General features: G+C 44.1%; 1 protein-coding gene across 5 annotated transcripts in view; it reads right to left on the reverse strand.

Annotated features, from left to right (window-relative positions):
* Nucleotides 1-13,255, reverse strand: part of ADARB2 (adenosine deaminase RNA specific B2 (inactive)) — a 367,014-nt gene that overhangs the window by 234,487 nt on the left and 119,272 nt on the right. For 3 of the 5 annotated variants that reach the window (XM_083466812.1, XM_083466813.1, XM_083466811.1), the window contains exon 2: nucleotides 6,020-6,154. The exons of the other annotated variants lie outside the window; for them this stretch is intronic. In XM_083466812.1, coding sequence (XP_083322938.1) covers nucleotides 6,020-6,154 — 135 coding nt within the window. The remainder of the gene's footprint in view (nucleotides 1-6,019; nucleotides 6,155-13,255) is intronic. 5 annotated transcript variants of the gene reach the window in all.

Raw genomic sequence — 13,255 nt, forward strand, 5'->3', positions numbered from 1 at the left:
TGCTGTTTTAGGGGTTGTTTTTAAAAGTTTGGCACAGAGTAACCCATTTTGCATTACTTTCTATGGGAAAGCGCGCTTTGGTTTTGAAACGCTTTGGTTTTGGAATGGATTTCCAGAACGGATTAAGTTTGAGAACCAAGATACCACTGTTCTCCCAAGGGACTGCCAATTTATTCCTGGGTGCATTCTCCAGATGAGAAAACTGAGCAGGTATTCAGGTAGCAAAGGAAGACTGAAGTTTTCTGCTGGTGCCCCTTAACACCAAATCCAGTGGATATCAGAGCTTGCTTACAGGGTGGGTTACATCTGGGCCAGCATTCGCACCCAGCACCCTTGAGGAGCTGTCGGTATTGGCAGAGGAGCTCATTCCTTCTGTGGCTACTGGTCTTTCTTGCTAGAGGCTGGACCTTTCACACCCACATCTACCACTGAGGCACAAACTTCCTGCACTTCCAGTGGATTCGTCACTGCTCACAAATGTAGGTTTATCACAGTGCTCACACAGCACTGTCCTCAACAAAACGCCTAGAAGATCACCACACCTCACCTCCTACAGACCCAACCCCTCCTCATTTCCCCACATACCCAAATGACCACTGTGTCCTGCAGGAGAGGGCATTCTGCAGATACCATCCTATCATTAAACACAACATTAAAAACTCATGCACCTGCCAGCACAAGAGCCATTGTGCTAGCAGGCAGAGAATGATGAATGTAGCCCATACATATATACAGGCAATGACCAACCTAAAGGTGTAACCGTGACCATCATGCTGAACCAGGAAGTGACTTTAAAAATGGCCTTAAAAGAGCCCAGAAAGGACAGAAAAGGTGCTAAAACAGCCCCTAGTAATCCCAGGAGCCCTTGTGTCAACCGCTGAGGCCTGTGGAGAGTTTGAGAATTTGAGCAAGAAGGTTTGGAGGGAGCGATTGTGGTGGAGTTTGGTGCAATTTGGCTGTCTGGTAAGTGCTGCTGGTTTTTAAAATAGTTTTTCAAGGGTTTGCAGAGGTTTAGAACGTGTTTTCAGACTTTTCCAACTGTGTTTCGAATATATGCAATTTCACTTAAACACACCCCCGCATAAATGGGGGGCTGCCTGGATACATAAAGAAAGCATGTTGTGAACACCAGCACTGTAGCTATAAAATGCATGTTAATGGGCACATGTGGAAGAAGCACACTTTTAACAAATCAGAACACGGCCATAAATTACCCTTCTGTCCTGTTTTTCCTTTGCATGTTATTTGAAGCAGGACTTACATATCCCGGAACAACGATGTGGCAAGCCACACTCCTATTTCTCCCTTCCACTCATTTCAGATTTACCAGACTATTTTGCAGATCAGTCGGACTGGCCAAATACCATATGGGGGCTCCCTTAGCTGCTAAGGGGGGACTCTGTCACAAATCAGTAATAGTGGTGTTCGTTCAATTCCAAGAGGAAAGGCAGCATGAAAAGCTGGGTTGGCAGATTTATTGATTACATTTCACCAGTGACCAGCAAGAGGCAAGCACTCTGAAAAATCCCCAAAGGTGATCATTAGCACTGAGTAACTGTCACTAAACATTAACACCAGCAGCAGACTGGAGCAAAGGGAAAAAAAGCACAATACTTTAAAGTCAAGACCCGAGTGGCACAGCCGGCAGTGCAGCCAGAAAGGGAGGGAAAGGGAAATTCCACTTGCATTAACGCTGCTGTGGGAGACGATGGAAGCACGATGACAGATGTGTAAGAGAGATCTTGCAAAACCCTCCCATTTAGCATTGCTGTATAGATCAGGCCTGCACAACTCGTGACCACCGGAGAGGGAGGGAGAGAGGGATGGGCAAATCTGTCCATTTCAGTTTCTCTCTGTTTCTCATTTTCCCAGTCTTAAATTTAGGCCCTCATATTTCTACATCAATTCACAATTTTTTAAAAAAGGCCTCATGAAAATTCACCAGCATTTTAGTGCAAAATTCGTGTGTGCATTCTTTTGTAAACAATTTTGCTTATCGTACGCATTTTTGCAAAGCAAGTTCCCCTAATGCAATACATTTTGCATGGTTATATAATTATTAAGCCTACCCAGCCTTGTAATTTTACAATGCACTTTTAATTTTAAAGTTGTTGATTTTATCTATATATATTTTTAAAAATTATCATGTTTACTTTTTTTAAAAAGTCAGTTGGTTTTATCATTATTTTCTTATGAACAGAAATTTCATTATGAATATTTTATACTATTTTCTGAAAATGGCTTGAAAATTTTATTAAGTGGTATATCAATCTTTCTGATTAGTTATTATTACTATTAGATGATGATGATGATTTCTAATAGTGAGGCCAGTGTTGAAGACCTGAAGGACAGATGGAAAGAAGGTAATATTTTCAAATTTGAAATGATGGCAACTGGGCTAACATTCAATATCACCACCTTCATGTGACCCTGGACGAGCCATTGGTGGCGATACTATTTTGTTTTTCTGCAGCTAGCCCTCTGCCGTGAAGCAGGAGGATTCCCTCACTCTTCCTTTTCGCTGTAGCAGCAGAAACATACCCAGTGCACATGGGAAGTGAGCTAATTTTCTGGCTGTCCCTCCTCTAAACATAATAGTAGATCTGCCGTTGGTGTACATGGGCCATTACTCCTGGCAGGCAGGAGGAGGGGAAATCAAGGGACTTTAATTTCCCCTTCACCCTCAATAGACATTGCTCAGTCCGCCATATGAAAGTACTTTGTGGGGAGGCCGCTTTGCTCCTCGGAGGGTTGCAGCAGAAGGTTGCACTACATCAGCTTGGCTGGACTTCAAAGTCAACACAGCTATCCTTGAAAAGCGTCCAGCTGCCCAGCAAGAGGCCTTAAGAGGTGAACGTGAGGGTTCATGACTACCGGAAGGAGCGGCGACACAATATCCCTCTTGGCCCGAGACCAAAGTGTGGAGTTGTCAAGCTGCGGCACAATTAGGAAAAGCAATCCGGACGACGATTGTGCCAGCAGAAAGGTCACGTAGACACTTTGGCGATAATAATAATAAAACAGAAAAGGAGGAGGGTAAGACAAAGGTGCTTGTCGACCAAAACGGCTCAAGCTGAGCCATTTGCTACAGGGAAGGACAGCAGCTGTTGCAGCTAAAGCAGGACAGAGGAACTTTTTCCAGGCTGAGGGACACGTTCTCTTGGTGGCAACCTTCTGAGGCCTGCTAGTGGGTGGAGCCAGAGAAAGAAGTTAATGCAGCAACACTTGTAAAAGTTTGTAAGGTACACTGGCAGACCCTTCAAGTGTCCTTATTTCCCCAGGATATTCCTGGAATTACAGAAGCCATCCCTGCTTCTGATTTGATCCCAGAATGTCCTTTTCACACACACCCCTCCAGTGCTGCTGCTGAGCTCAGGGAGAAAGTTGAGCCAGCACTTGCGCTTGTAGTGGAACCATCATAAAGCGAACCCTCGTGTGTGGGGGAAGTAGTTCTCTGCCGGAGCAGAGGCGGTCGATGTATGTGGCAATCTGGCTGGCCTCTCTCTGCCATTGCTGACGCCGCCACCATCATGGCGGCTAGAGGGGCAGCACGGATGAAGAAATCAAGGGAAGGGAGCGAGCAGCTTCCAGGTTGGGGCTGTGGCTGGGGAGGTCATACAATGGTACCTCGGGTTAAGAACTTAATTTGTTCTGGAGGTCTGTTCTTAACCTGAAACTGTTCTTAACCTGAGGTACCACTTTAGCTAATGGGGGCCTCCTGCTGCCGCCGCACGATTTCTGTTCTCATCCTGAAGCAGTTCTTAACCCGAGGTAATATTTCTGGGTTAGCAGAGTCTGTAACCTGAAGTGTCTGTAACCCGAGGTACCACTGTATGCTTTTTATTGCCGATTTTAGTTAGTTAGCTCTGGACAGTGGTTGGTTTCACTCTGTTGGATTTTTAGAGATTCTTGTTTGTTTTTTTGGTTTTCAATTTTTAGCGCAAACTGCCTAGGGGATATTGCTAGCTGGGTGTCCAACTTTTTCCTTTGCGGAAGAGACTGCCTTAAGGAAAAATGACTGAAAACTTTACAAGGAACTTAAGCTTTCAAGAAGAACAGACTTGAAGAACCTAGCGTCTAAATTGAAGTGTCTTGTTAATTTTCTTCTATTGCTAGATGTGATTCCTCACCACCTTATGCAGCCTTAAGATGCTCTAGGAACCCCCTCTTTGCAAAATAAGAATAACAACTAGAGCAATGTCATTCATAATGAGGGCAATACCTTAGTAGTGAAAACTTTTTTTAAAAAAAGATGTCTTTTGAAGGAGGAAGGTGGGGGAAGCTACCACCAAACACCACAATTTACAACACTTTGCAGATACTGACTTCCCCCTATATTTCCATACAGTTCTGAGATATTGGCAATTATTATTTAAGTCAAAAGGGAAAAAGAAGAATAATTTACACCATCCATCATTGTTTCCTTGCATGAATAAATTACAAGACACCGCAGCAAATCAATTGTGGGGAAAGAAACAGCCCATGCCAAACGGTGTGCTTGTGTGTATAATGTCCTTAATGTTTTCCATCCTCATACATCAAAACTACAGACTGAATTTGGCAAACCTGATGCAGGAGAAAGCTCATTATCCCAAGGTCTTGCAGGGCACCTAAAACCTAACTAGGGAGCCAGAGCATGTAATAGAGAAAAACAGGCACTTCTAATCCCCAGGCACAGACCTCGCAACCTAAGGCGCCTTCTTATCCCTCCCAGGGCCGGCCCTACTTTTAGGCAGACTTAGGCAGCTGCCTCAGGTGGCAGATGCTGGGGGACAGGAGGGTAGTTTCTCAGGATTCTCCTGAAGCTAGACTGCCCTGCATCCCCTAAACTAGCTGCTGTCTCCCAGGTCTAGAGAAGGATGCTGTCCCATCCCCAATGCCAAAATATGAGCCGAACACTGGCTGATTCTACACGTGGAAAGAGGGGGAATCTTCTTGTACTTTTTTTTTTTTTTTGCCTCTGGTAGCAAATTGTCTTTAACCGGTCCTGGTCTCTTACCAGCTCCACCTTTCACCAAAGAGTCTCACAGGATATCTAAACGTGTGTGCACCATGCATCAGAATACCTGAAGTCTCAACCTGAGGCTCAGCTACCAACTTCCAACTTTATTCTGGGCTAGCACTACTACAGCTCAAGTGCCATCCAGGATTAGTATGCTGCCTTATTCCTGATCATACTGTTTGTCCACCTAACCTAGTGTTGTCTACTCTGGCCGGTAGCAGATCTGCACAGTTTCAGAGAATGAAAGGGCTTTCCCACCATTACCAACCAGATTCTTAAAAGAAAGAAAGAAAAAAGATATCCACCCACAACAGGAGATGCAAAGAACTGATTTGGAATTTTGTGCCCGGACCCCAGATTCTATTTTTTCTCTCGTCATAAATAAAGTTTTCCACATTCCCACATAAATTTTGAAATTCTCCCCCCCCCCCAAAAAAGTTCTCATGACAGCTCACCAGTAATTTTGTGTGGATTTTTTCCTTATTAACATTAGGAGATATAAAACTCACATGCAATTTTGCCTAATATATATGTTTCCTCAGAGCATTATTTTGTATGATATAAGGCATTTTGCGTGTTATTTTGAGAGGGGTGGTCAGTCTGGGCGATACCCTGAATTCCTTCCAATTCTTGGGGTTGTGTATCTCCAAGGGTGGAAGCTTGCCAAACCAGCTGAAGACAGTTGGGGTGAAAATATTTGAACAAATCAAGGACATGCTTCCAGTTCATAGCTGTCAACTTTTCCCTTTTCTTGTGAGGAATCCTATTCAGAATAAGGGAATTTCCCTTTAAAAAAAGGGAAACGTTGACAGCTATGTTCCAGTTAAGAATGTATCATAGCAACAAAACATCATTCCACACCTACACCCAAAATGCCCCTTCCCCTCTTCATTTTTAAAGAAGACCGGTTTCTGTCTTTCTTTTTCATTTCAAGTGAAAGTTAAACACTGATAAAGCACTCAGAGAATCAATCAGCTCAAAACATTTTGCCATGTGATGCCCACTTGAAAAACTTACCGTGTGGCGGCTCCAGCCACGTGGTGAGGCGGTTGTCTGTCGCCTCCAGCCACGAGCTGAGCTGAGTGTTACAACGTTCCTGCAAGCGCTGAGACATCCGAGGAATCAGGGTGTGAACCCACCCTGCATTCTCCGCTGTTGGGCAAAAGAAACATTGCTCTTATCAGACTGTTATACAAATCAGCTCAGGAGATGTGTTGAGTTCCAGTTTACCTTATGACTCTGTGTCGTACCCCCAATTCATACCCTCATTTCAGTCTTGGGTTGTTTTTTTTAATCACAGTTGTGTAAGGTATCTATTCTGCATTGCACTTGCAGCAATGAAGCCTCAGACACTCATTGGCTGAGTGCAGTGCAGGGTGGCACACAAGGCCCAGATGTCTGGGGGGAACAAAAGGATTTGCACAGTCCAGCTTCTGTGAGGGAAAGGGAAGGTGTTCCAGTTAGTCCAGTATCAAAACAAAGCAAGGACAGGAAAGAGGTCCTGAGAACTAGAGAAGCTAAAGACAGGAAGTCTGAAGGCATGGGAGATGAAGGAAGGAAGGTATACATGGGCCTGAGAAAGGTGAAGAAAGAACAGTAGGTGGGAGATGAGACTATATGAGGAGAAAAGCAGAGGAGTCGGGTCACTGAGGTAACCAGGGGCTCATCAGAGAGATGACTGAAGAAATTTCACTTAAGATGATGTTAAACTGTAAGCATAGGAGAGATGTTAAACTGTACATAGGAGAGAAGAGTAGAGTGCAGGGGAGGTTGTTCAAGAGAAAGGAAGTGGGGCAAAATAGACAATGACATGAAAAGCAGGAACAGGAAGTTGGAAAAAAGAGGAGTCAAGAAGTATATAGAACTGGGGCAGAACTACACAGAGGGTCAAAGGACAAGTAGGGCTATGAACTACTGGCAGGCAGGAAGGCAAGGGAGGCTGCCCAGAGGGCATTGGACAACCACCTAGAGTCTAGATCCTAATAGAAGTGTGTCATTAGTGTCAACACTGTAACCAGGCAACGAGTCCAAGAAGCAGTGAGTTGAGGGACTAAATTTGACTGTAGACTTCTAATTGGCTGCCCTTTCTTGTCAAGAGAGACAGCGAGAAAAAAATATCACCCACTCAGCAAAGCTCTAAAGTAACCTGCCTGAGGTTGGAAGAGGACATTGGGGTGATTCTTTTAGGAACTAAATTAAATGCAGCTGTGACTCTAAGCAGTTGGCAGGTTTGATTTGGGATGCAGAGTGCTGCTAGATCATGATAAGCAAATGGTTGGAACCAAAGGGAATTAAAAGACTGCTTTGGTTTAATGGAGTAAATTTCTTTCAACACTTGATCCATTGTCAGCACAAGGCTGACAATGTAGTTAACTTTTTAAACTGTAGGTTCCACAAATGCTAAGGGTCGGCTTTGCTGCTACACCACTTTGACATTTGAAAGAAAAAGATGGTGGAGTTATGATTCATCCAGATACTAATAAGGACTCTGACTCAGTTCTGAATGCTGGAGCATAGTGCTGAAGCATATGGATAAAGTAAAAAGGAAAGGAAAGAACATGGAATTAGCTGAAGGCTTAGAATCACACTTTTCATACTTCTCTTTCTGGAAATTACTGCCAAATCGAAAGAATACTTTAGCCCCAATCAGGTTTCATTAATTGTAGTTCAATGCACACCACCCCCTCCACTGTGATCCTCCAACCTGGAGCAGGAAGGTCTGAAGATGCCACTTGTAAACTTGTTCAGTTGAATGTGGTTACACTGTCCCTTGTGATCAGTTGCAGGGAATGCAACCCCCCTTCAAACCTTCCCACTCAATGTCAGTCAAAACTGGGCTTGTGCTGTCTATGATTTACTAGGTTGGAGTCAGGGTGGTCAACAGGCGAGCACAGGGGGTATACATATTCTGGGCCCCAGTCCAACAAGGGCCCCAGACTCTTAGGTTTCAATAATAACAATAACAATAGTAATAGTAATAGTAATAGTAATAGTAATAGTAATAGTAATAAGCTGACTGGACACCTAGGAAGAAAGTTAGAAAGCAAACTGTGAAGGCAATGTTCAGATGCTTATTCAGAAGATAAGATGCTGGTGCTAAGGGTGCTTATTCATTTAATCACTGTTGCTAAATGATCTGGATAAGGAATGCTGGTGGAGTGGGAGGGTGTTACCCAGAACAGCAGAAAAAAACAAAAATAGAAAAAACTCATTTTTTCTGTTAGTGTGATGCTGGACAGGGGATGAGAGCCTGTCTGTGTAGGGAGGTATGTCTGCTTAAGGACTTTCCTCTGTGTCCACATTCTTTCGTTCACTCCCCAAGTATGTGGCCTTTACAGTATAAAATACAATTGCTGGCTTTGGTATGCTTTACTTAGAAGTAACTCCCTTGGATAAATGAGGCTTCCTTCCTACTGAGAAAAAATCACAATATTGCAATGCTCCACTCTCCTTGAATTTCCATTTTCCCCATTCAGCCACTGCTTGTCTGCCGGTCATCACTGGTTTGCTTTTTGCTAAAAGTATTACAGTATTTGTTTCTACCCGTTGTATATTTTTATCTTGGTTTTCCTCCCAGGAGCTCTCCGCTTCCCCTTTATCTTTACAACAGCCCTGTGAGATAGGCTACACTGATAGTTCAGATACAAAAATTGTGAAACTGCACATACAAAGTGTGCAATAGGGCAATGGTTCAGTCCATCTTATTTCTCATTGTTATTTTTTGTGGTGCTTTCAGGCAATGCTGTAGTGCTTTCCATAATTACTTCGCTAGGTTCCCATTTGGATTTTTCCAATGTCTCACATTTGGATTTTTCCAATGTCTCACATTTGGATTTTTCATTTCAGTAATTCAGTGCTTAGCTTCTGCCTTCCACTTATGATCTGATCAGTAATGCGACAGTTGTAGTTTGCCAGCATTCTGGACTTTCAGACTATCCAAATGCGTCCTCGACTTCCATTCGGGTTCAAAGATGTCCTTCCATGCAGTTTGTATGGAAATGTCAGCACTTTTTCTCTAGAAAGGTGTGACCCTGAATGTGCAAATTGTGCTAGCTGTGCAGACCACCCCAAATGTAACAATGCTGGCCTGTGCAACCAGAGCCTTAAAACATCCTAGGTGGGTCACCTATCTCTCCTGATACACTCCCGGAAGTGATGTGTGCCCATCAGCTATATGGAATAGCTCTTAAAGCTGCCTTTGAGCAGGCCTGATGTGGGTCGTGTGACAACACTGCACACAGGTCTAGGAATATCAGAAGAAAGAGATGGTATTTTCTGAAAGCAGCTTGTACTTTTTCGTCCAAACCTTTGCAGAGGCAGTTTCAGTTCAGAAGTACCCCCGCTTTGGGGGGGGGGGGTATCTGAGATTTATGACTTCCTGAAAATAAAAAAAAATGTATAGGAATACTGACTTAAGCAACTTTACTGCACTGTACTAGTGACCTTAATATATTGGGACTGGCGATACCAAGGTATCGCTTTATCGCTGATTATGGTTCATCAGATTTTCTGACATCTGAGCTATAAATTAAATGGAAAGTACATTTGTAATGTGAAGTCCATGTCTACTTACTTAATCTAATCAAGACTCAAATACTTGCTTTAGCAGGCTAATAGCCTCTTGAAGAAACATGGGGCTGTTCCACATTTCATTTACGTGATGGATGGGATGGGGAGATGGATTAAATAGCGGATGAGCACCTTGGGATGAGAAGGAAAGCGACTGCGCTAGGCTGTATTGTGGGTATTTCAGCTACAATTAGGCCTTTTTCAAAGACCACAAAATTTAGCCCATCAGTGGTAAGCTGTTATCATTTATTATTGTTTACCAGCCAACTACACACGGTTATGATATAAAAAGAGCCCTGAAGGATCAGGTTGCGAGTATATGCAGCCTTATATCCTGTTTCCAACAGCGGGGACGAAATCTCTCTCTCTGCAACAAACAATTAGGCAACTGCTCTGCTCTTTTGCTTGCCCCAGCATCTTGCATTCACAGATATACTCCTTCTGAGGTTTCATTTAGGCATCATTACCTCTGTGTAAAGGGACGAGGGTGGCGCTGTGGGTAAAACCTCAGCGCCTAGGACTTGCCGATCGTATGGTCGGCGGGTCGAATCCCCGCGGCGGGGTGAGCTCCCGTCGTTCGGTCCCAGCTCCTGCCCACTAGCAGTTCGAAAGCACCCTTAAGTGCCAGTAGATAAATAGGTACCGCTTTATAGCAGGAAGGTAAACGGCGTTTCTGTGTGCTGCGCTGGTGCAGGCTCGCCAGAGCAGCTTCGTCACGCTGGCCACATGACCCAGAAGTGTCCTCGGACAGCGCTGGCCCCCGGCCTCTTAAGCGAGATGGGCGCGCAACCCCAGAGTCGGTCACGACTGGCCTGTACGGGCAGGGGTACCTTTACCTTTACCTCTGTGTCACATATTCAGGCTGTGAGTGTTGCTCCTCATGTAAAAAAAATATATAGTAGCATCTATATACAAAGAGTGACGCGGGTGGCGCTATGGGTTAAACCACTGAGCCTCTTGGGCTTGCCGATCAGAAGGTCGGCAGTTTGAATCCCCGCATCGGGGTGAGCTCCCATTGCTCGGTCCCTGCTCCTGCCAACCTAGCAGTTCGAAAGCACGAAGTGCATGTAGATAAATAGGTACCGCTCTGGTGGGAAGGTAAACGCCATTTCCGTGTGCTGCTCTAGTTTGCCAGAAGTGGCTTAGTCAAGCTGGCTACATGACCCGGAAGCTGTATGCCAGCTCCCTCGGCCAATAAAGCAAGATGAGTGCTGCAACTCCAGAGTCGTCTGCGACTGGACCTAATGGTCAGGGCTCCCTTTACCTTTATATACAAAGAGAGATATCAGTAATCAAGGTTTGTGAAATCTGCTGGGGGGACCCTAAAAGTGTGAGTGCATGGGGGGGGGGAGTCTGTAAATCCCCAAAGCTGCCAAATGGCAACTGAGCATGCTCAGTAACCATGGAATGTTTGCTGACTGGGTGAAGAATGGAAGCTGGAAATGGGGAGGGAAAACGGACTGGAGCAGATAGAATCCAGAGCAGGGAGCACTCCACACTGCCACTTTCTGTTTCAGGTCCTATCTGCTGTTGCTAATAGCCACTGACACACCCAAGGCAAATTCAGGTTGCGCAATAATGCTTGATTGGAAAGAAGGGACTGCGCAACAAACACTCTTCTCCTAAAGATTGGCGTTTTTGCGAGAAGGACAGCGATAGGGAAATAAACTGGAAAAGTGTGGCAGAACACTTGCTTTGATGCAACACCATCTAACTGCACCACAAACAAATCAGAATAAATGCTCATTGGCTAGTCAACACCATATATCTCCTTGCAGACAAATCAGGGTGAATGCTCAATAAACAGAACATGTGGACGTACCTGTTCTCCAAAGAAATAAAAATGCAATAAACTCCTAAGCAACTCCTAAAGCCAATTTAGCCCATAGCAGTGAATTCCTTAAGTTGGTTGTGGAGTAAGTGCTTCCTTTTGTCTGTTCATTAATTTTCCTTGGGTGGCTAAAGTTATAGTATTGTAAGAGGGAGAGACAGAATCTCTGACCCTACCTGTACTATATATTTAAAGCAGAATCATAGCACTTTAACCAGGAGAAGTGTAATTTATTGAGAGTGATGAGAGCTGTTAGGAGACCCTTATTTCCCGCACAGAATTATAATTCCCAGAATGGCTTATCCATCGATCCCTCTTCCCAGGAAACTCTGGGCCACAGCTCAGTGGTGGAGTGTCTGCTTTGCATTCAGGATATCGCAGGTTCAATCCCTGGCCTCTCCAGGTTGGGCTGGTAATATCCCATTGAAAACCTGGACAGCCAATAGCAGTCAGTGTAGACAATATTGAGTCAGATGGGCCAATGGTTTGATTCAATATAAGGCAGCTATGTTCTTACGCCTGGGTTTGCAGTGCATTATCTTTCCAGAGGCACCAACTGGCCTTGTTTTATCTCTTTCCCTAGCATTTGATGCAAGCACCAAATGTTCGCTTGGGAGGTGGGTGGGTCTTTTTTTTTTTTTAATACTCCCATGAATTGAATGATTTCTCCATTGCTATCATTTACATTTTAATGAGTTCTAAAACTGAAATGGAACAAGTCAAATGAAATCAGTATATAAACCACTATTTTTCATTAGAATTGGAATTATGCAAAATATTATGGTCGCTCTTGACAAAAGACATTATCTAGCTTCAAAACAATGTGTAGGAACAATAAATTTTCTTAAGTATCCACACTTTGTAAAAAAAGGACACCGGTTTTGGCAGTATTGCAAAAAATGAATGAGACTGAAAACACCTTTTGCTAGCCAGCTAGGAAAGCTATTAAAGATGAAAAATGGGAAATCTGTTTTCAGGTTGTGTGACCATGAACTCAAATGCAATTGATAATCCTGCCTTTGAAAGGCACATGTTGCCTTAACTCTGTCCCTCCCTTTCGTAGAACTGTTATCAAGGCACTCTGTGCTAAAAAGAGATCCCCCCAAATTCTCCATGGGTGAAGTTTAATTCTGAGACCTGAATCAATTTTGCAAATCAAGCAGAATGACATGCTCTCTCTCTCTCTCTCTCTCTCTCTCTCTCTCTCTCTCTCTCTCGCATTTCTTTTACATTATTATTTTTAGCTTTTTTTACCAATGGCAAGGGGCAAAACCCTACAGAAATCATTGGGACTCCCATACTATCATCCAGCAAACCCTGGGTAAGACCAAGACATTCAAAGTGTTGGTGCTGACTTTTAAAGCCCTAAATGGCCTCGGTCCAGTATACCTGAAGGAGCGTCTCCACCCCCATCGTTCTGCCCAGACACTGAGGTCCTGCGCCGAGGGTCTTCTGGCGGTTCCCTCACTGCGAGAAGCGAAGTTACAGGGAACCAGGCAGAGGGCCTTCTTGGTAGTGGCGCCTGCCCTGTGGAGCACCCTCCCACCAGATGTCAAAGAGAAGAACAACTACCAGACTTTTAGAAGACATCTGAAGGCAGCCCTCTTTAGGGAAGCTTTTAATGTTTAACAGACTACTATATTTTAATACTTTGTTGGAAGCCGCCCAGAGTGGCTGGGGAAACCCAGCCAGATGGGCGGGGTATAAATAATATATTTATTATTATTATTATTATTATTATTATTATTAAAGCTCATCACTCTCCAATCTGGACCAATCTGGACCCTGCTGGACCAATTCCCATGAGATGCAGCCGGCATGTCGGCATGTCCAATGATGGGACAACAACACTG

This window comes from Podarcis liolepis (assembly GCF_965112155.1).
Source record: "Podarcis liolepis genome assembly, chromosome: 12".
NCBI classification, from domain to species: Eukaryota; Metazoa; Chordata; class Lepidosauria; order Squamata; family Lacertidae; genus Podarcis; species Podarcis liolepis.